The sequence below is a fragment of the Lissotriton helveticus genome, chromosome 12 (assembly GCF_964261635.1).
Source record: "Lissotriton helveticus chromosome 12, aLisHel1.1, whole genome shotgun sequence".
Classification (NCBI taxonomy): Eukaryota; Metazoa; Chordata; class Amphibia; order Caudata; family Salamandridae; genus Lissotriton; species Lissotriton helveticus.
This window is the reverse complement of record NC_136073.1, coordinates 698,769,893-698,793,634: the sequence shown is the minus strand read 5'-3', so window position 1 is coordinate 698,793,634 and position 23,742 is coordinate 698,769,893. Positions and strand designations below refer to the sequence as shown.

General features: G+C 47.6%; 1 protein-coding gene across 7 annotated transcripts in view; it reads right to left on the bottom strand.

The window, feature by feature from the left end:
• Positions 1 to 23,742, bottom strand: part of CNOT1 (CCR4-NOT transcription complex subunit 1) — a 1,826,813-nt gene that overhangs the window by 1,608,074 nt on the left and 194,997 nt on the right. For all 7 annotated transcript variants that reach the window (XM_078668607.1, XM_078668606.1, XM_078668608.1 and 4 more), the window contains exon 5: positions 18,734 to 18,802. In XM_078668607.1, coding sequence (XP_078524733.1) covers positions 18,734 to 18,802 — 69 coding nt within the window. The remainder of the gene's footprint in view (positions 1 to 18,733; positions 18,803 to 23,742) is intronic.

Sequence of the window (23,742 nt, the reverse complement as noted above, 5' to 3'; positions counted from 1 at the left end):
TGATGTGCATAACTATTTTTATTGGTGTAACCCTGTATACTATGTTTTTTAATATATACTGAAATAAATTGTACACTTTATGATTTTATTGTTACCATTTCTGCTCCTTATCTGCTGCTCAATTTAATTATGTATGGAATGATGTGGTTATAAGCTTTGGTGATCTGTAAGTTCACCCAAAGGGGAAACTTTTGACATTCTGCAATGCAGCCTGGGAGCTGTCAATGCTTTCAGTCCTATCTGAGAGTTTGTGCTAAGTGCTAAGCATTAAAACAGATTTCAAACATGCTCTGCTTTTGTTTTTCCCCCGTTTCTAATGTATTCTTTATGATATAATGGGGAGTCCTTACAGCATTCAGCTCTAGTGTATGTAAGGCTGCATTTGCTATATAATATGGAAAATGCTATTTACCAGTATGCATCTGTTCTTGGCATGTAGGGCTGCTGACATTCCTATCTTAGCATCGATCGCCTAGTGTTGGGTCCGGATGATTGCACCCTGTTGTCCTGGAAGAGTCTTCGAAGTATCACGAGATAGGTGACTCGTCCCCTGGAATACAGTGCGCATGGGCATCCTCTCCATCTTCAGATTGTTTTTCGCCATTGTGGCAAAGATGGAGTATAGAAAAGTAAGAGATGACCATGTAAATGTATGTAGAAAAGATTACTGCAGCTGTGACAGGCACCGGGGAGGAGGTTGGGCGATATGAATGTCAGCAGCCCTACATGCCAAGAACAGATGCATACTGGAAGTAGCATTTTCAGTTCGAGGCATGTGGGCTGCTGAATTCACATCTTAGCCTAAACTGTATAGCAGTATCTCCTCTAGCGGTGGTCACCTGTACCAGCTGCAGCAGTTTGGAAAAGAGTTTTGAGGACAGCCTGGCCTACAGCAGCTTGCTGCTTTGCTTGCACGTCCACACAGTAGTGTTTAGTGAAAGTGTGTATGGTGGACCATGTAGCCGCCCTACATATGTCTTCTAGGGGAATATTTCCTAGGAAAGCCATGGATGCCCCCATTTTGCGCTTTGAGCGGGCTTTTGGGGGGACTGTTAGAGTGTGTTTAGCCTTTTGATAGCATACTTCAATGCATTTAACTATCCATCTGGCTATTCCTGATTTTGAAATGGGATAACCCTTAAGTTGTGGAGAAAAAGCAACAAATAGTTGCTTTATTTTTCTGAATGATTTGGTTCTGACAACGTAATATAGCAGAGCCCTTCTTACAACTAGTGTGTGTAGGGCTCTTTCAGCCACTGACTGCGGGTTTTGGAAGAAAACTGGCAATTCTATTGACTGATATGGAAAGTGGATATAACTTTTGGCATAAACTTATGGTTAGTACGAAGCACTACCTTATTGTGGTGTATTTGCATGAAAGGTTCCTGAATGGTTAATGCCTGTAGCTCACTCACTCTCCTGAGGGAGGTAATGGCAATCAAAAATGCCCCCTTCCATGTTAAGAATTGTAATTCACATTAATGAGTGGTTCGAAAGGTGGCCCCATAAGTCTGGTAAGCACTACGTTTAAGTTACAGACTGGCGAAGGTGGATGTTTGAGGGATAATTCTTTTAAGGCCTTCCATAAAAGCTTTGATAGGTGGTATTCTGAACAGGGACACGTGGTGTCTGTTTTGGAGATATGCTGCTATAGCAGCAAGGTGTAGCCTTATGGAAGAGTATGCCAGATTGCATCTTTGAAGATGTAATAGGTAACCGATTAGGTTTTGGATGGAGGAATCTAATGGATTGATTTGGTTATTATTGCAATGAATTACAAATCTTTTCCATTTAGCTGCGTAGCATGCTCTAGTAGGTGGGCGCCTTGCTTCCTTGATAATGTTCATACAGTCTGGAGGCAAGTTAAGATATCCGAACTCTAAGACTTCAGGAGCCAGATCGCTATGTTCATCTGATTGGGATCTGGGTGCCTGATTTCTCCATGGTTCTGAGTTAATAGCTGTGGCGACAGGCGCAGTCTTTGATGGGGAACTACTGAGAGTTCTAGGAGCGTCATGTACCATGGCTGTCTTGCCCATGTGGGAGCAACCAGGATCATTGTGAGTGACTATTGCCTTAGTTTGCGTGCCACTAATGGAATCAGTGAGGTTGGCAGAAAAGCGTACGCAAATCTGCCTGACCAGTTCATCCATATCGCATTGCCTTGAGACAAAGGGTGTGGGAACCTGGCGGCAAAGGACTGGCATTTTGAGTTTTCTTTTGTGGCAAACAGATCTCTGGATGTCCCACATTTGGAAGAATGGTTGGAGAACTTTAGGGTGAAGCTCCCATTCGTGTATTTGTTGGCTATATCTACTTAGTAGATCTGCTATTTGATTGTCTTTCCCTGGTAGGTGTTCTGCGAGGAGAAATATGTTTTTTGGAATTGCCCAACTCCATATGCTCTGTGCTAGGTGAGACAGCTGCGGAGAGTGTGTCCCTCCTTGTTACTGGATGTAGTACATGGCTGTCATGTTGTCTGTCCGGATTAACACAGCTTTGTTGTACAAGTATTTCTGCAAGGCTTTCATTGCTAGAAATACTGCTAGCAATTCTAAGTGGTTTATATGCAGTGTCTTTTGCTTGATTGTCCAGAGCCCTTGGACTGTGTATTGAAGTAGGTGGGCTCCCCAACCTATCAGTGATGTGTCCGCTGTTAATACTACTTGTGGAACTGGCTCTTGGAACAGTCGCCCCTTGGAAAGGTTTTGTGGGTTCCACCATTGCAGAGAGTTGTAAGTGCGACTGTCTACCAACACTAGGTCTTTTAGTTGTCCTTGAGCTTGGTTCCACTGCCACGCTAGGAATTCCTGCAATGGACACATTTGAAGTCGGGTATGAGGGACAATGAATATGCAGGAGACAATCATGCCTATAAGCTGCATGAACACTCGAGCTGGCAAGGAGTGTTGTGGCCGAATTCTTTGAATGAGGCTCTGTATGCTGGCTATCCTGGCTGGATTCGGATATGCCTTTGCCACCAAGGTATCGAATAGTTTACCTGTCTGTGTAGTTTTGCAGCTTGAAGATCTTTCTGGATTCACTATGCTGTGCATTATTCTGTGGTCTTGTGGTTGGGTCCGGATTCGTAGTCTTTTCCTTTTCTTTTTTTCGTAGCCCAGGTGGGCGTCGACATCCCACCTTTTGGTGTATTTCCGGTGACGTCGGCACGCTTCCTGCGGAAGCTCCCACTCCTGGGCGCCATCTTCGGATTCTTTTTTCTCTTGTTAGTTTTGTTACCGAAGTTATGGCAACGTTCAACTAAAGTTTTTCCACCGCTTTAACCTTTAAGGCTTCTTTTTCAAGTATTGTCTTTGTTTTAACCACCTTTTCTATCCAGCTTCATCTTTCTGGCGGAGGTGGGTGGGTTCGCTAGTGAATCCAGAAAGATCATCAAGCTGCAAAACTATACCGACAGGTAAGAAACTATTCATTTTGCAGCGTGAATCTTTCTTGATTCACTATGCTGTGCATAGACTTTGTAGCAGTTTCTCATGTTTGTGGCAGCTGGGTGGAAGATGAGCGTTGGTTATTGAATGTGTGTTGAAGCACCTTTTGTCAGACTTGTGCTTCCTTGTTCATCTGTATATCCACACAGTAGTGCTTCGTGAACGTGTGCACTGAAGCCCATGTTTCCGCCAGGCATATGTCCTGAATTGGTGTGTTAGCTAGGAAAGCTATTGTAGCTCCCTTTTTCCTGGTAGAGTGGGCACGTGTCCCCTCTGCTAGTTCCTGTCCTGCCCGCTTGTGGCAGAACTGTATTGTTTGGGCGATTCATTGCTCAATTGTTCCTTTAGTTACTGGTTTCCCCATGAAACTGTTAGCGAAGGACACAAAGAACAGCTTTGTTTTTCTGTGTTCCTTCGTTCTCTCAATGTAGTGCATGACTGCCCTTCTGGCGTCCAGAGTGTGCAGTGCTCTTTCAGCTCTTGTTGCCCGTTTTTTGGAAGAAACTCGGTAGCTGTATAGTCTGGTTCATGTGGAACTTTGACACCACCTTTGGCATGAAGTGTGGGTCCGTTCTCATCACCACCCTATCGTTGTGTATCTGTATGTAGGGTTCTTGTAGCGTTCGTGCCTGCAGTTCGCTCACTCTGCGCAGTGAAGTGATTGCTACCAGGAAAGCGGTTTTCATGGTCAGCATTTCTAGGGAGGCCTTGTGTATTGGCTCGAAAGGTTCCTTCATGAGTTCCGCTAGGACTAGGTTAAGGTTCCAAGCAGGTGGTGGCACCCTCTTTGGTGGTGCGATCCTCTTTGCTCCCTCCAGGAATCTCTTAACTTGTGATGTGAAGAAACTCTTGCACGTTTCTCCTCTCGTGTAAGCGACTATTGCTGCCAAGTGAACCCTCAGTGAGGATGAGATTAGATTTTTGTCGAGCAGGTGCGTGAGGTACTTAAGCACTGTTGAGTCCTTCTGCATCTTATTGTGTAGCTTTTCCCTCCTGCATCACAGTGTAAATCTCTTCCAATTTGCTACGTAGCACTTCCGTGTGCTGGGTCTTCGTGCCTACCGAAGTACCCTTAGGGTGCTTTCTGGCAGTTTTAAATGCACAAACTCTATGTCCTCAGGAGTCACGCTACGAGGATCAGGCTCTCTGGCTCCGGGTGCAGCACTTCTCCGTTTTGCATGGAGAGTAGGTATTTTCTTCTCCCGAATCTGTGGGGTGCACTCTGTCATCGCCATGATCTGCGAGTACCATGTCCACCCGGCCCACTGCGGTGCGACCAGTATCAGGGTCATGTTGCTCGCTCTGCACTTGCTGAGTACCTTGTGCATCAGCGGTATCGGGGGAAAAGCGTAAGCAAATGTCCTGGACCAGTGTATCCATAGGGCATTCCCCGGGCTGCCTGGATGCGAAGTTTCGGCATTTAGCATTCTGGCGTGTTGCAAATAGGTCTACCGAAAGTGTCCCCCACCTGTCGAAGAGCCTTCTCGTTTGTTGTGCATTGAGTTCCCACTCGTAGGATGCAGATGTCTGTCTGCTGAGCCAGTCTGCTTCTACATTGTGCTTTCCTGGTAGATGTATGGCTAGCAGGTCTATCTTGAGTTGGATGGCCCATCTCCATATCTCCTGCGCTAGCTTCGAAAGCAGGGCTGATTGTGTCCCACCCAGCTTGTTGATGTAAAACATCGCTGTTGTGTTGTCTGTCTGGATCAACACCCTCTGGTTGTACAGTTTTGTTTGGAGGGCCTTTATGGCTAGGAAAACTGTCTTCAACTCCAGGTAATTGATGTGTTTGACCGCATCTTCTGGTGTCCACAGGCCTCTTTGAGTTCCTCCATGTGAGCGCCCCATCCCTTCTGGGATGAGTCTGTGGTGGTCACTGTTGGCGTTGGTGGCGTCAAGCTTTCCCCTTGTTATGTTCCCCATGTTCCACCATGCCATCTCTTTCTGCACTGAGTGCGTTACAACCACTAGATCCTCCCAACGACCTGTAGCTTGTGACCATTGCTCCTGTAGCCATTTCTGTAAAAGTCTCATATGGAGCCGTACATTTGGCATTAGGTGTAGCCATGATGCCATCATGCCCATGATTTTGCTCGCTGTCCTCACTGTCCGAGCTTGCCCCTTCTGGTAGAGCTGCGTCTCCCTCACGAGCGCTATCGTTCTCTTCTTGCTGGGGAACACCTTCTGTAAGGTGTCGATCTGTGCTCCCAGGAAGATTTTTATTTGTTCTGGTTCCATGGAGGATTTTCCCCAGTGGATGGAGAATCCCAGGTTCATCAGTGTGCTGGTCACTCTGTGCGTGCTACTTGTACGTTCTGTATGAGCTTGCTTTGATCAGCCAGTCGTCCAGGTAAGGGTATACGTGTATCCCTTCCCTTCGTAAGTGTGCTGCAACTGTTGCAAGGCACTTTGTGAAAACCCTTGGTGCCGATTTGAGTCCGAACGCCAGGGTTGTGAACTGGTAGTTGTCTTCTCCGATGATGAACCTGAGGAGGTGCTTGTGCCCCCTGTTCATTGGGATGTGCAGGTAGGCATCCTTTAGGTCTATGGTGACCATGAAGTCCCCGCCTTGCAATTGAGGAAGTACCTCTTGCAGGGAGGTCATCTTGAACTTCTGCGTTCTTAGGTCCAGGATGGGTCTCACAGTTTCGTCCACCTTTGGTACCAGGAAGTATGTGGAGTATACGCCCTTGTTCCTTTCCCTGTAAGGTACTGGTTCTATGGCCTGCTTTTGCAGGAGCTCCTTTGCTTCCTCCCGAAGGAGCTCTAGCTCTTTCCTTGCTAGTGGCCTTTTTGGCTTTCTGTCCGTTGGCTTTCCTTCCAACTCTATGCAGTACCCAAACTGTATGATGTTGAGTACCCATTTGTCTGATGTTATACTCTTCCACTCCCTGAAGAAGTGTTTCAGTCTTCCTCCCACTGGTCTTACATGTTCGCAGGTGTTTAATTTGCGAAACTCCGGTCTGATGTGTTTGTGCTCCACCCTGGGAGTTTTTGCTCGGGTGGGCACATGTAGTTTTATTGAGTCACTTAGAGGCGGGTTGCTGTCCCCCTCTCTTATTCTGTCCACGTCCATTCCCTCTCCCGCGAAAGGACTGGCCTCTTGGTTGGTACTGACAGGACTGTTTTTGCTGCCCCTGCTGTGTCTGGGTATCTGCTTGGTGGGCTTGTTGAAACGCCTGGTGTGATGTTCCTGGCTGGCTTCCTCCCCTCCCGTTAGGTCTTCGTGACGGGGTGCCACTTTTAGTACCTCTGAACTGCAATGCCACCATGGATCTTGCCGTCTCGTTATCCTTCTTCAGTTGGCTGAGTTTCTCGTCAACTGGGGCCTCGAACAACGTTTCTCCGTTGTACGGTGTGTTGAGCATGCTGTGCTGCACTTCTGGCTTGAAGCCCGAAATTCTGAGCCAGGCTTGCCTTCTTTCCGTGATGCCCATCATCATGAGCCTGCTGGGGGTGTCTGCTCCGTCCAGGGCAGTCTTGAGGCAAGAATTAGCTACATTCTTCCCCTCCTCTACAAGGTTTTCGGCTCTTTGCTTGAATTCCTGTGGCATGTTCTTTATTAACTCGCCCAGCTCTTCTGGGATCTGGTATTGGTGCCTGTTGAGCAGTGCATTGGAATTCGCCATGCGCCAGTGTATTGCGGCATTCCGTTCAATTCTTCTCCCCACCAGGTCCATCCTCTTGCTTTCTTTGTCTGGAGGTGGCCCAGAAGTAGTAGGCACATTGGCCCTCTTCCTTGCAGTGGCTGCAATGGAGTCTGCTGAGACGGAGCCCTGAATGTAGGGTGGGTCCTTGGAGGGATGTTTATACTTCTTTTCCGTCCTGGGAGTGACTGCTTTGCATGTAGCTGGCTCTTTGAAAGCCTCTTTCCCCTGTACCATGACACTGTTGAGCATGGGCAGGAACTGGCTCCTTGTTTGTGTGGGGAGCAGTGTCTCGCGAAGGAAGTCTGCCTTCTGTTGCTCTTCGTCGAGTTTTACTTTGAAAACTGCAGCTGCATTCCTGATGACTGTTGTAGACACCGATGTCATCAGGCGGCGAGGGTCTCGAGGGATACGTGTCGACGGCTTCTTCTGGGCTTTCGGTGTCGACGTCCTGCCAATCTATTACCAAGTCTCCGAGGATGCAGACCCGAGGAGCGTCCTGCAGTTATCGAGTCCTTCATACTCTTAGTAGGAGGCCTCCTCCTCCTCTTGGTCGTCAAAGGTTTCGACGCTCACCGACTGTCCTTCGATGTCCTAGTCTTCCTCCTCAATTGTCTCGACCACCTGTAGCCTAGGTTTCGTCGGGATTATGTATTCCTTCATCCTGGCGTCGAAATCTTTTTTCCGCTGTAGGGTGTTTTCCATCTCGGCCTCGAGCCGTCTTTTCTTTTTCTCCATTTCAGCCGCGTGGTCTGCGTCAAATGGTTCGGCCGCTCTTTTCGGCGGATAGGTCGGCGCCGAGCCGACTTTCGGCGTCGAAGGTTTCGGTGCAGAGCTAGCTCTCGGGTCCTTCGTTGGCGCCGAAGTGCTCTTAGGGTCTTTTTCCCTGGGCGTCGAACGCTCCTTTTCGGGGGCGATTTTCGACGTCTTCTGCTGTTCTCCAGCTTTCGGCGCCTGGGAGTTCTTCTCCGAGGATCCGCTGTGCCTTGGTGTAGCCGCGGATGCCCAAGTTTTCGGCGTCTGCGCTTTCGAGGTTTTGCCCTCAATTTTTCGAGACTCCGGGTCTCTCGGTGCCTATGGGGCCGTAGAGTCTCCTACCTTCTTTGGAGTCTCCGTAATATCGCTCTCTACGACCATGTAGCCGCCGTGTTCGGCGGCGGCGTTGTCCTCCTCGTCTGATGATAGCCCGAGGTCTCAAAGGGACGGTGGCTGTATCTTGCCCTGCATGCTGGCGTTGGCTATCCTCTCTCTCTCACTCGAAGAGTCTTCGGCGTGAAGGCGGAGCAGGCGTTGCAGTCCTTGCTCTCGTGGTCGACCGGTAGGCAAAGGTTGCAGACCGGGTGCTGGTCCTTCTGCGCGTACTTATGGTGGCAGTTACGGCAGAATTTTAAAGGAGTGTTGTCCATCTCATGCGGTCAGGGGGCCCCCTGAGCTTGCATTCTCCGATGGACGTCTAAGTTCTTGAAGTTCTTCTTCTCCTTCGTCGTCCTCTTCGATGATGTAGTCTCCTGTAGGCTTCTCAATCTCTTTTCTTGCAAAAAGTGCGTATTTTCCTTCTTTCTCCAAAAATGTCTGGAGCCCTTTCGGGAACGATCCAGACCCAACCACGGAAAAAAGAATCTGAAGATGGCGCCCAAAAGTGGGAGCTTCCGCAGGAAGTGTGCCAACGTCACCAGAAATACACCAAAAGGTGGGACGTTTACTCCCACCTGGGCTACGGAAAAAAAAAAAAAAAAAAAACTACGAATCCGGACCTAACCACAAGACCACAGAATAATGCACAGCATAGTGAATGCAGAAAGATTCATGCTGCAAAACTATTGTTGCTCCCAGATATTGTATGTGGGAGGGTTGCAGATGTGATTTAGGGTAATTTATGGAAAATTCTAGACTGTGCAGCAACTGGATTATCTGAGACGTATGGTTTGCACACTGTGCGTATGATTTAGCTTTTATGAGCCAATCGTCCAGGTATGGAAACACGTGGATGTGTTGCCTTCCGAGCTGTGCTGCTACTACTGCTAGGCATTTTATAAAAACCCTTGGTGCTGTAGTTACCCCGAAGGGGAGAACTTTGAATTGGTAATGGTGACCTATTGTGAACCTGAGATTTCCTGTGAGCTGGATGTATAGGTATGTGAAAGTATGCATCTTTGAGGTCTAATGTAGCAAGGAAGTCGCCTTGCTGGAGTAACGGGTGTACTTGTTGTAGAGTGATCATATGGAAATGGTCTGACAGTATGTATTGGTTCAGAGGTCTGAGGTGCAGTATTGGTCCGAGGGATCAGTCTTTTTTGGGAATTAGGAAGTAAAGAGTATACTCCTGTTCCCTGGTGTTGAAAAGGGACTGGCTCTATGGCTCCTTTTGCTAGCATGGATGTGACCTTGTTGTAACAGCGTGATGTGCTCTTTGGACGGTGTCTGGGTGGTATGTTGGGTGGAGTAGAAGTGAGTTCCAGGCAGTAACCATACTGGATAATTTGTCTCACCCACCTGTCTGTGGTAATGGCATTCCAGACTGGTAGGAATTGTGTTAGTCTGCCTCCGACTGGTGTTACTTGGTCTGGAGGGAGTGTGAACAAGTCACTGTTTGGTGGCGGTGGAGGCTTTGGTGGTGTTGCCGCCCCGTCCTCTGCCCTTGTTATTATTACCTCTATAACCTCCTCTGTTGGAGCCTTTATTAAAAGTGCTCTGGGTATTACTTTTGAATGTAGAGGAAGTTTGGGATGTGTTGCTTCTCTCAGCCTCTGAAAGAGGAGCGACGAAAGGAACTTCTGGATTGCTGAATATGAAGTGCGCCCATAGACTTAGCAGTATCAGTATATTTTTTCATTTTTTCTAAGATGGTATCTACTGCAGGGCCAAACAAGAAATCTTGGTTAACTGGTTGGTTGAGGATGGTTGATTGCACTTCATTTTTTAAGCCGGAAATGCGCAGCCACGCATGCCGGCGTAGTAATACACTAGTGTTGATGGACCTGGCTGCTGTGTCAGCTGCGTCAAGTGCACATTTAATGGAAGAGTTTGTGATAAATTTGCCTTCCTGTATTAAGTCATTAGCTTTAGCTTTAAAAGGTTCGGGCAGGTGTTGTAATAAACCCTCCAGTTGGTCATAATGTGCTCTATTGTAGCGAGCTAACAGAGATTGTGTGTTCGCAATCCTCCAGGTATTTGCTGCTTGGGAGGCCACTCTTTTGCCTGAGGCTTCGAATATCTTCGACTCCTTGTCAGGAGGGGGAGCATCTACTGTGGTTTGTGAATTAGCTCGCTTTCGAGCGTTTGATACGACTAGTGAGTCTAATGGCAACTGTGACCTAATATAAGTAGGGTCTGATTTATACTTTCTCAATTCTGGGATTGAGGACGCGCGCTCTGGCTGGGTCTTTAAATATGTCAAGCGCGTGTTTTAGTACCGCTTTTAACATAGGAAGTGTACGTACACTTTTTTCTGAGGTTGGAAAAGTGTCAAAAAGGAAATCCTCTATTGGATCAGTGTGCATGTCTACACCATGATATTTAGCTGCCCTATCCACTAGTTGGTTAAAAACAATGGTGTCGTCAGTAGGCGACGGCTTTGTAGGATATGTAGTGGTGTCAGGGATGGGTTGTGGCTCGTATGTGTCATAAGGATTATTCTGGTCATCCCATGTGTTATCCTGAACATACTGATCCTCTGGTTCTACAAAATCATCGTGAGGATCTTCCCCCATGTTTTCTGTGTCCTTATAACCTGAAGGTGTAGGAGAGTAAGGCACAAAAGGCATGTTAGGGAATAAAGGAGGAGTAAAAGGCCTTGAAGGAGATGTTCCAAAGTCTTTTTTCTTTGGAGGAACATGGGAAGAGGTGTCAGTGTCCAATGGTCTTTTCTTCCTTTGGTAAACGGTTATGTGTCCTGTTACAGGGTCGATATACAGTTTAGGTTGTTCTGCGCTCACTGGATCAGGATGGAAAAGTTCTTCCTCAACTGTCCGTGGTTTTGGCGCCGATGTTTTTGGCTTATTCACTGGTTTGTGATGAGTCTTTGGCTCGAGGGCCTTTGGCTGTGGAGCTTTTTTCGGCTCGACTGCTGTTTTCGGGTCGGTGACTTTTTTGGTTCAACGACTCTTGTTCGACATCTTTTGTTGGTTGTACTGCCTTTTTTGTTTCGACGACCTTTGGTACGACAACATTTCGGATCTACCATTTTTTTCGGTTCGATAACTTTTTTCGGTTCACAGTGTTTTCTGGGCTCGATGACCCCTTTCGGCTCGAGGTTTTTTGTAGGCTCGACGACCTTCGGGTCGACAGGCTTTTTAGTGTGATCTAGTTTTTGTGGATCGACCCTCTTTGCCGGCTCGACGGTCTTTTTCGGGTCGACTTTTTGGTGTTTACGCCCTTTTTTGTTTAGACGCCCTTTTTTGTATCGACGAGCTTCTTCGGCTGAACCAACCATTTAGGTTCCACGGCCCTTTTGGGAAGAGTGTTGCTCGTTCCTGGGGTATCAGAAGGCTTGGGTTTGGTCTTCGGAGCCAAGCCGGAAGGCGGGGCCTCAGAAGGAATGTCGATCTCGGCTAAGGCCTTTAGGCGATGCTTCGACCGGAGCCTTGTCTTGGGGTGGAAGCTGGGTTGGGGGCTTGGTACTCAGTTTGCCCCGGTGTGATCTGGTCATTGGAGTCAGACTGGTCCTCTACGGTGACTATTTCTAGATCGGATTACGCCGCTTCTGGGAGGTCATGCTCATCATCGAAAATGTTCTCCCGTTCCGGTGCCTGCAGCTGCTTCTCTTGTCTAGCGGCTCTTCGTTTCCGGATAGTTTTCTTCGACCGGAACTGAGCACAAGCTGGATAGTTTTCCTCCTTGTGCTCGGGTGATAAGCACTTGCTGCATACTGTATGTTTCAGTATGTGGGAATTTGGAGTGACATTGTGGGCACTTTTTAAACTGGGTCCTTTCCATCGGCAGCAGGCCCACATGGCGTCGAAAAAGCCTAACGGCCCGCGTCGATGACCGGACCGAGATGGAAAGTATTATCGAGTCAAGGGGTACCGAACGAGAATACCGTCGAGGTAGAAGGACTTTTGGCCTTAGAAAGTTGAAAAGTTTCGGTTCCGAAGTTGGATTGAGGAATAGCATCCGAACCCAACGGCGGAAAAAAACAATCTGAAGATGGAGAGGATGCCCATGCGCACTGTAGTCCAGGGGAGGAGTCACCAATCTTGTGATACTTCGAAGACTCTTCCAGGACAAGGTGAAATCATCCGGACCCAACAGTAGGCGGCGATCTATGCTAAGATATGAATTCAGCAGCCCACATGCCTCGAACATATACATGCATACACACACACGTGTGTGTATATATATATATATATATATATATATATATATATATATATATATATGTGTGTGTGTGTGTGTGTGTGTGTGTGTGTGTGTGTGTGTGTGTGTGTGTGTGTGTGTGGATCACGGGTATGATTGGGTTTCCGGGGTCGCGCGCATGGGCGGAAATATTCTAGTGCTTATGACTATTGAAGAGGATCCCCTGTAAGAGAACCAAGTTTGTCTGGCCCACTGTGGTGCGATGAGAATCATTGCCATTTTTGCTGATCCTGCATTTGCCGATCACCTTTTTTAGTAACGGTATTGGAGGAAAAGCGTAAGCAAATGTCCCTGACCAGTCCAATTCAAAGCGCATTCCCTAGGGACTGTCTGCAAGGTCGCCTGGATGCAAAGTTTTGGCATTTTGTATTGTGGAGTGTTGCAAATAGGTCTATTTGTGTTGTCGTTCCTTTGCTGAAAATCTTTTGCAGTTCTGTCTGGTTTAGTTCCCATTTGTGGGATGATGTTTGTCTGCTCAGTTTGTCTGCTTCTATATTGTCTTTTCCTGGTAGGTGTATTGCTATTATGTCTATTCCCCTTGGGTTGGTCATCACCAAATCTCTTGAGCTAGTGTTGTGTTACCGTTTCCGTGCTGACGGCCCCCGGCCGTCAGACAAAGGGTGGGCTTGTACGGAGGACGGCCGGGAGCAGTCCAAACCGCGCATGCGTACACTTTCACCACTGCGGGGCAATTCCGGCCGCAGAGAAGCGGCTAAAGACTGAGTCCCTCCTTGATTGTTTATGTAAAACATTGTTGTGTTGTCTGTATGAACACCCTTTTCCCATTGAGCTCTTTCTGAAAGGCTAAGAATACTGTTTTTCGCTTCAAGATAATAAGATGCATCCTGCTGGGTCCACAATCTCCTCACTTTGAGGTTGCTCATGTGCGCTCCCCATCCTATTAGGGACGCATCTGTTATGGCCACTGTTGGGAGTTGGTGGTGTGAAAAGTCTCCCCTGTGCAATGGTCATTTTGTTCCACCAGGCCATCTCCTGATTAACTGTCGGTGACAACCACAAGATCCTCCCAACTCCATGTTGCCTGTGACCATTGTGTCTGGAGCCATTCCTGAAATGGTCTCATGTGTAGACGAATGTTGGGAATTAAATGCCATCATTCCTAGTAATATCCACACTGTACTCACTGTCAGATGATGCCCCTTCTGGTATAGAGGAGTCTCCTTCAATAAGGTAGATCTCATTTTCTCGCTTGGGAATGCTTTCCCTAACACTGTATTTATCTCTGCACCTCAGAACACCTTTATGAGTTCTAGCTCTGGTGATTATTTCTCCCAGGGTATGGAGAACCCCAGTTGAAGTAGTGTCTCTATCATCTGTACTATATGTTGTTTGCATAAGCCAGTGGTTCCCAAACTTTTTCGACCTGTGGCTCCCTTGACCTAATTGTCAGTTGGCCGTGGCTCCCCACCATTTTTTATTGGTGGGAGGATATAAGCCCGACCTCGGGAGTACTTCCAGTTTTCTCCCTATTAATTGGGATGAAGCCAATGAAGGTCAAATTGCTGTGTCTACAGCTACAATTAATCCAAATTAATTCCTATTTTTACACCATTTTTTTGCTTGAACTTTTTTCTTTAATTTCAACATTGTTTCATGTTGCTTTTCAATTGGAACTTCAAATCCCAACATGCATCACATCTGCATTATATAATGCGATTTCTCCCCTCCCAATGCATTTTGGCTTGTTGCCTTCTTCAGGGAAAAGTCTAGAAAAAGTAAAACATTACATTCCTTTATTCAGGAGGTTCTCCACCAAATAAACTGTAACCACCACCACACTCCTCGTGGTTTCTTAAAATATGCTTTTAAGTTTGTGCTCACTTTCAGCAATGTGAAAAGTTAGTGAGTGTCCTACCCATCCTACATAAAAAATAATGCGCACTGTTTTCGTTGTGGAAGTGTGAACGTTTAGCATAGCGTGAAATGTGTCTCTACGTTTGGGCTCGCTCTCAGCACTGTGGTTAGTTAACGTGTCTCCTACACCTCATGCATAGAAACTTATATTATCTCCATATGGTCGCATATTCTGAAGCATGCCCCTTAAACGCTATACGTTCCGCTATAAACTCTGTCCACACAATTTTGCAAACCTTCTGGGTACCAATATACACCCTCCCCCTCCGTGCTTTTCTTTATCAAAAGAGCCTTCCCTTGCACGAAGTAACAAAAAAGCTGCCCCACATGCTTTCCGGTTAATCTGGATAAACACGCTTCTGTTTTCTGAAACTACCGCATGTGTGCGAGCTAGTTAGTACGTGTGTGTGTGTGTGTGTGTGTGTTAAATGCTCGATTAGCAGCTTGACGTGATGTTATAAACCTAGAAAGTGGACTGATCGGCGTGTGCAGTGCGCGCTACTATGTGGATTAATGAAGTATTATTTCTACAAAGTGGATGTCATTGGCGGTCTCTTGTGTAGAAAAACGTGCTATCTTCCCCACCTTGTGTGCGGCGCCCCTAGCTACGCTTAACGGCGCACCAGGGCGCCGCGGCGCACAGTTTGGGAACCACCGGCATAAGCTGTAAGAGTTTGGGGTAAACATGAATCCCCTGCCTTCCGATATGTGCTGCTACTGCTGCTAGACACTTTGTGAACACACAAGAAGCCAGCACTTTGACTTGGTAGTGTCTTTTGTTGACCACCAATCTTAACAGCCTCTTGTGTTTTGTTCATCAGGATGTGTAAGTATGCATCCTTCAAGTCTTTTGTGGCCTTCTTGCAATTGAGGTAGCACTTCTTGCAGTGTAGTCATTTTGAATCTTTGTGGCTTTACAAATTTCTTTAGAAATATTAGGTCTAATATTGGTTGTAATGTTCCATCTACCTTTGGAATTAGGAATATGTCGAGTGGTACATACTCTATTGCAAGTTTCCCCTTAAGTTCCTGCACCTCTGACTAGGTGAGATAATTCTGCTTTTGAAAGCATCTATTGCGGCAGGGGTGTGCCTTGCGTCTCGCATGTGTGTGCCTTGCGCCTCTGGCACGTGCCTGTCTTGGGCCGTGCCTGTCTTGGGCGCACGCGTGTATTACGAGACCCAACGCGCACCACACGCACGCCCCGCCACACACGTGCTTCGCCAAACGTGCCCCGCCACACACACGCGGCGGGCATCTGTCTTGCGGTGGGCATGTGCCTTGCGCCGCGCATGTGTCTTGCTAGACAACTCTCGCCACTCGCACCACACACACACTCGTGCCACACACACTTGCGCCACTCGCGCCACACACCCACTTGCGCCACACACCCACTTGCGTCACTCGCGCCACCCACCCACTTGCGTCACTCGCGCCACCCACCCACTTGCTCCACACGCGCCACCCACCCAAGACACACACACCCACCCAAGACACACACACCCACCCAAGACACACACACCCACCCAAGACACACTCAAGACACGCCTTGCAGACTGTTTTGGTACAGAGAAAAGTAAAGTCAAAGTAAAGTCAAAGTAGCATCATCATTTCTTTGGGACGTATATTCTCAAATAGCCCTTTAATTGACTAGGTTTACCCCATGTCTGCCATGCCTAAAACCCACTGCCTATGGTACAGGTAAGCCACCCCTCTAGCATGTTGCACTATACCAGTGGTGAGGGTAGAGGTGCATGAGCCCTGTACCCCTACAGCGTCTAAACTAATTTATAGACATTGTAACTGCAGTAATGCCATAAAGAGTATATGGTATGGGAGTTTGTTATTACGAACTCCCCAGAACCATAATGGCTTTGCTGAAACCTGGGAAGTTTAGTATCAAACTTCTCAGCACATTAAATCCACACTGATGCCAGTGTGGGATTCACTGCCAAATGCACTCAATCTGCATCTTAGAGATGCCCCAAGAAAAACGACCTAACTAGTGTAGTGGATGCTCGCCAGCTTCCTCCCCCAGGATGGGCAAAGTCCACAAAGGGGAAGCTTCAAAGGCTTGCCGCCTTTGTGAGCTGACCCAGTCATTTGCTGCTCCCAGCAACAGGCATCCACGGTTTTAACCCCCACTTTGGGAGGGAGAATCGGCGGGAAATCCAAGATAGGAGAAGGTGTTGCTCACCTTTGCTGACCTCACCCCTTAGGTGAAGGAGGCGAAGCAAAACTTCATCCCTTCCATCTTGAAGATGAGGTGACTCAGCCAATTAGGGAGAGGCTCATGCCCCCACCCACTGGAGGGTGGCATAATAGGGGCTGTACCCACCCCAAGGAAGGGATCCATTGGTCCGTAACTGTAACGTCCCTAAATCTGGTATTATGGGGCAACTCTGAACCGTGTCTCCGGAGACAGACAAGAAGGACCGAAGATGCATTCTGAAGGTAGGAGGAGGACACCAACTGACTACCGGCCTGTCCCAACCTCAACTTGCTCCAGCAGAATCCCGGCGTGTCCTGCAGCCAGCAGCCATAGGACCTGACCTGCCTTCCTTACAAAGACTATCTCCTGAGCATCGGACTTGCTCAAGAACCAGGCTGGCTACGGCCAAATCCGTATCACTCTGCACCAAACCCCCACGGCCTGAGTTACGATTGTCCCAAAACTACAAGGTGGTCTTGCTGGCGATCTCGGACCTACTTCAAGCCTTCCGGCGATACCTGAAGCCTTTATCTGGAGAATCGCAGCGACCGGAACTGGTAAGAAAAACCAGGCGCCTAAAGACACTCCTGCACTGACGCCCCATAGCATTGGGTGGCCGAAACTACTGTGTCCAGGTATCTCCCTGCATGCCAACTTACTTGTCCAACCGATGGTCACCTCCAGAAAGTCTTCATGCTCGAGCCTGCAGTTTGTTGCAACCGGAGGATCCCCATCGAAAACAGGGCAGCCGACACCAAACCAGCACCCGGCCGCCCCTGTGGGTGCACCTTGTGTGCCAACTTGGATCCCCCCTGCCCTGAACCTAAACCTAGGAGCTTTGCTCCCTCAACTTTGTGGCTTGCCAAAGAGCAGCCACCAACCAACAGCCCCAATAGTTAACATTGGTTCTCAACACTCTGCACACAGCCGCCCTAGTGCTGCTGAGGGCGCTTTTTGAGTGCATCCTTGACCCTAGGGGAAACCTTGTTCTAACCGCAGGACCTCAACCCTAAAGTCAGTTTACTTTCCTCCAAACCGATAACCTCATTTTCTCCATAGGATTGCACTGACTGTTTTCCTCTGAAAAACTTCCAAGTGTTGCTGGTGTTTGTATGGAAACTGGTTTTATATCAACTGTTTCTTATCTTTTACCTGGGAAATGTATCCGTGTGGTAAATGGAAGGCATGGCTTGGCAGTTCGGGCTGGACTGTTCCCATGAGGCTCAGGGTCAGACTGATTTGCATATAGCCATGTCTGAACTGGGGTGGCAGAGTGGGCTAAAGAACGGTGATGGGTCAAACCCAGATCTTTTGACTGGGTGTGAGTGTTTGATTGGTTCAGATACTCCGTCCATCACCACCCCCTTTTGTACCGCTTTTGGCCACCATAAGTGTGGCAGGGTATGCTCAGACGTGAGTCCCTTGCTCACTTTGCCACTGGATTCAAGCAAGCCGGGCTGAAAACTGCTGTAATGCCAGAAACCGGTCCTCGGAAGCTTGTTTCCGGTCCAGGGAAGGCATGGCTTGGCAGTTCGGGCTGGACTGTTCCCATGAGGCTCAGGGTCAGACTGATTTGCATATAGCCATATCTGAACTGGGGTGGCAGAGTGGGCTAAAGAACGGTGATGGGTCAAACCCAGATCTTTTGACTGGGTGTGAGTGTGATTGGTTCAGATTCTACGTCCATCACCACCCTCTTTTGTACCCAGTGTGGTATATAGGCAGCAGGCAACTAGAACAAATATTTACAGTTTCCCCAAAAGTAGTTGCGGCTGCCCATCACATTTACTGGTGGAGGGCATACAACGGTGTCCTGAAACCTCACCAATGGCTAAAGGATAAATATCACAATCTCATACTGTAACTTTGAAGTTGCAAGGTTGTAAGCAATCTGTAGCAGTTCTTTACCACCATGAGAAATCAATAAGAACACTTACTTTGCAATACAGCAACTCCAAAACTGATCTGCAAAGGTGGTGTTATTGTGTACACTGCATGTACCAACACAAACAATTTAAAGATCAAAAAGCCCAAACATTCTGGATTCTACCTCGAAACAGAAAAGCATAGGATGAACACATTGAACTACAGAATCATTCCAATAATTGATCATTTAGGACAAGTTAGCACCTTACTGACACTTTCAGAGAACCAAAAGATTAGCAACATTTCTTCTTACTACCTTGAATACTCACCTCTTGAACCTTGCTCAACTTGAGAACTTTACTGAGCTGGGTAAATAGATGGGGAGAAGGCTTAATACTCTGAAACAAAAATGTACACCATTTACTTTTCGGAATATAACACTACCAACTAGAATACCCTTGAAAGATTAAAATCAGTGAAGTACATGGGTTAAAACAAATACTAATATGATAAAGCGGATTTCATTAATAACTCACACACAACAAGACTTAGGCACAGACTAGGAAAAATAACAAAATTAACAGAGTTAAACTGAAACACAGAATACCAAAAGAAGCATAGATATTTAAGTCACAGCAGCTACTTACTGCTGGAAATGAGGAGAAGGAGAGCCAGTGCAAGATACAATGGCTGGGTTCAAAAAACACTTGCAGATAAACGTACATGTAGGCAGAGCATAGAAAAACAAATTATTAACACTAAGCAATATACTGTAGATATACTACAAAACATTGTGACTTCGGGATTAGTTTGTCTTGCAAGCAATTGTGGACTGCACTGTATAGCAACTTCCAAAACAGTTCAATCATCTAAATATGTTCTATTTGACTGGTATTAGTTAAGAACTTTGGAGGAGAGCTATTACAGGTTAATTTCTTTTTGGTTCCAGTAACGAAATACAACTTAATTGTTTGCTTACAGAGTAAAAAAAAAAAAGAAAAAAGGTATCCAAATTTTTTTTTGGGGGGGGGGGGGCAGGAGGATTACTGGGAGGGGGCTGACTAATGAGTTAGAAGAAACAATTAACAAAAAAAATAAAAAGTATATGGTCTGAGGTACTGCAGGAGTAATGAACCAGGCACTAAGACCAACATGGAGCAGCACAAACAAAAAACAACTAAGCCTGAGGAAAGCGGTGCAGGGAGAGTTCACACAGAGGCATTAAGAGGGGCAGGGCCGCAATACATATCGGGTGAGTGACACCCAATGTGGGAAGGAGTCGAACAAAAAGGTAGGAAACTACAAGTGTTTAGTGGCCTTGTGGTACATCACCTCCCCATATAGCTCCTTCACAAGAGGACAGTACCAAGCATTGCCATAGCCAATAGGTATCGCTTTTGGGACCTTCTAAGTATTTAGTTATGCAGCACAATATCCTTGGTGCAAAACCACCAACTGTTGCATGGCTAAACACTGATAAGGTCCCAAAGGCGAGACCTAGTGGCTATGCCAATGCTTGTTAAAATAATGTTGACCCTGCCAACATCATTTTAGACTAGAGCAAATAATCAAGTGAATGATTCCAGGAATTGGAAATTTCTTAAGGCCCAAAAATACCTTTTAGCCCGAAGTGGCCAATAAAATAGAGAACGCAGAGGAGCGCCGCGCCCAAGGGCGGCAGAGGCTTGTTTTGAGCCGGCCGCCTTCACGTGTGGACAACAAGTTGTTGAACTTGGCTAATCAAGGCCGGTCCGGTCCCTCGGCTGCACAGCCAGGCTTGTGTGCCCTGGCGGAGGGCAGAGACAAGCGCTTTCAAGGAGCAAGGCTAAAGCAAAGACAAGCTGCAGTGTGAGGAGGCAGGCTGGGCTGCACCCGCAGCCATGCCCATGGTGCCTTTGAGATCCTAGGCCGCCTGCCACAAGGTGCCTGTGCGGGCTTGGGGGGGGCGGGAGCACAGACAAGGGCTCGCTTCTCCGCAGACAACTGACAAGTTTATAGCCTAAGCAGTCTCCAGCCCAAGAGTGCTGCTGCTAAGGAGGGGCGAGGGCAGAGCCAGTATTTTGATTGTTGTCGCCTCTCCAAGAACTCAAGAAAGTAGCAGTAAGAGGGAGGGCATTGAGGCGCTAGACACCAGCGAATGCATGGTACAGGAGTCCACGCGGGAGGAAATGTACGGCACCCCCGGGAAAGCATGACGCAAAGGTGTTGCTCACAGAGGTCATACCATCACCATATGAAGAGCATGGCACTGAAAACCGAGGAAGACACTGTATTTGGTGGGAGGCCCAGTCCATGTACAGCGTTTACTATGCGGGAACGAGCAGCGGCGCCATCTGTTTCAAAAGCGCAAGCACGATAATTGCAAACAGATTGCGCCGCTTCTCGCTCCCGCAAGGTGAACGCAGTACATGCACGAGTGCTAATTGGAAACAGTGCAAAACATGCATGAGTTTAAAAAAAACTCCAGAGTGATTCCACAAGGTCACGCCAAAGCAGCGCTTGCGCGCTGTGTAGGCAAGACCTACAAATGGAATGGAAACACACCAATGGTACCAGGTCTAACACTGCCTTCACTGAACTCCCTCATCCACTCCCTTCCGTGGGAACTCCCTCATCCACTCCCTTCCGTGGGAACTCCCTCATCCACTCCCTTCCGTGGGAACTCCCTCATCCACTCCCTTCCGTGGGAACTCCCTCATCCACTCCCTTCCGTGGGAACTCCCTCATCCACTCCCTTCCGTGGGAACTCCCTCATCCACTCCCTTCCGTGGGAACTCCCTCATCCACTCCCTTCCGTGGGAACTCCCTCATCCACTCCCTTCCGTGGGAACTCCCTCATCCACTCCCTTCCGTGGGAACTCCCTCATCCACTCCCTTCCGTGGGAACTCCCTCATCCACTCCCTTCCGTGGGAACTCCCTCATCCACTCCCTTCCGTGGGAACTCCCTCATCCACTCCCTTCCGTGGGAACTCCCTCATCCACTCCCTTCCGTGGGAACTCCCTCATCCACTCCCTTCCGTGGGAACTCCCTCATCCACTCCCTTCCGTGGGAACTCCCTCATACACTCCCTTCCGTGGGAACTCCCTCATACACTCCCTTCCGTGGGAACTCCCTCGAACAAAGCCTTCAGTGTGAACTCCCTCATACACTCCCTTCAGTGTGAACTCCCTCATACACTCCCTTCAGTGTCCTCATACACTCCCTTCAGTGTGAACTCCCTCATACACTCCCTTCAGTGTCCTCAAACACTCCCTTCAGTGTGAACTCCCTCATACACTCCCTTCAGTGTGAACTCCCTCATACACTCCCTTCAGTGTGAACTCCCTCGAACAAAGCCCTCAGGTTGAACTCCCTCCTCTTGTACCCCGAGTCCCTGTTTTGAACTCTCCTACACATCACATAAGTCCTACAAAAAAAAGTTTTGTACAAATTAGCATATGCAATGACTACATATGCAGTGATCTCAGAAAGTGACATCACACCGACGGAATATGCTACTTACCTGTATGCATCGGTTCTTGGCATGTAGGGCTGCTGACATTCATATCTTGTGCATAGATCGCCGCCTAGTGGTGGGTCCGGATGATTGCACTTAGTTGTCCTGGAAGAGTGGGCGATATGAACGTCAGCAGCCCTACATTCCAAGAACAGATGCATACTGGTAAGTAGCATATTCCGTTCGAGGCATGTGGGCTGCTGAATTCATATCTTGTGCATAGACTGTATAGCAGTATCTCCTCTAGCCGTGGTAACCTGTACCAGCTGCAGCAGCCTGAAAAAGTTTTAAGGACAGCCTGGCCTACTGCAGCTTGCTGCTTTGATTGCACGTCTACACAATAAGGTTTTGTGAAAGTGTGTATGGTAGACCATGTAGCTGCCCTACATATGTCTTCAAGGGGAATATTCCCTAGGAAAGCCGTGGATGCCCCCATTTTACGTGTAGTGTGTGCTTTTGGGGGAACTGCTAAAGTGCGTTTAGCTTTTTGATAACATATTTGGATGCATTTAACTATCCATCTGGCTATTCCTGATTTTGAGATGGGATTACCTTTATGTTGTGGGGGAAAAACAACAAACAGTTGCTTTGTTTTCTGAAATGATTTAGTTCTGTCCACATAATATAGCAGAGCTCTCCTTACATCTAGTGTGTGTAGGGCTCTTTCAGCCACTGGCTCTGGGTTTTGAAAGAAAACTGGCAATTCTATGGATTAGTTGATATGGAAAGTGGATATGACTTTTCGCATGAACTTAGGGTTAGTTCGAAGTACTACCTTATTTGCATGTATTTGCATAAGAGGTTCTTGAATGGTTAGTGCTTGTAGCTCACTTACTCGCCTGAGGGAAGTAATGGCAATTAAAAATGCCACCTTCCATGTTAGAAATTGTAATTCACATGAGTGGAGTGGTTCGAAAGGAAGTCCCATAAGTCTGGTAAGTACTATATTTAAGTTCCAGACTGGTGAAGGTGGGTGCTTTGGAGGGATTATCCTTTTAAGACTTTCCATAAAAGCTTTGATTGGGGGTACTCTAAACAGGGACAGGTGTTGTCTGTTCTGGAGATATGCTGCTATAGCAGCAAGATGTAGCCTTATAGAAGAGTATGCCAGATTGCATCTTTGAAGGTGCAAGAGGTAACAGATAATGTTTTGGATGGAAGCATCTAATGGGATGATTTGGTTATTGTTGCAGTAAATTACAAATTTTCCATTTAGCTGCATAGCATGCTCTAGTAGTTGGGTGCCTTGCCTCCTTGATAATGTTCATGCAATCAGGAGGAAAGTTAAGGTACCCGAACTCTAAGACCTCAGGAGCAGATCGCTAGGTTCATCTGATTGGGATCTGGGTGCCTGATTTCTCCATGGTTCCGAGTTAAAAGATGGGGCGAGAGGCGCAGTTTTTGGTGGGGAACTACTGAAAGTTCCAGGAACGCTGTGTACCATGATTGTCTCGCCCATGTGGGAGCAACCATAATCATTGTGAGTGACTGCTGACGTAGTTTGCGTGCCACTAGCGTAATCAGTGGAGCTGGTGGACAAGCCTACGCAAATCTGCCTGACCAGTTCATCCATATCACATTGCCCTGTGACAACGGATGTGGGAACCTGGCGACAAAGAACTGGCATTTTGAGTTTTCGTTTGTGGCAAACAGATCTATCTCTGGATGCCCCCATTTTTTAGGAAGAATGGTTGGAGAACTTGAGGGTGAATCTCCCATTCATGTAGCTGTTGACTGTCTGCTTAGCAGATCCGGTACTTGATTTTTTTTTGCCTGATCCTCTGATGGCTCTGGGTGGAAGAGTTCCTCTTCCACTGTCTGTGGCTGTGTCTGACTTTTT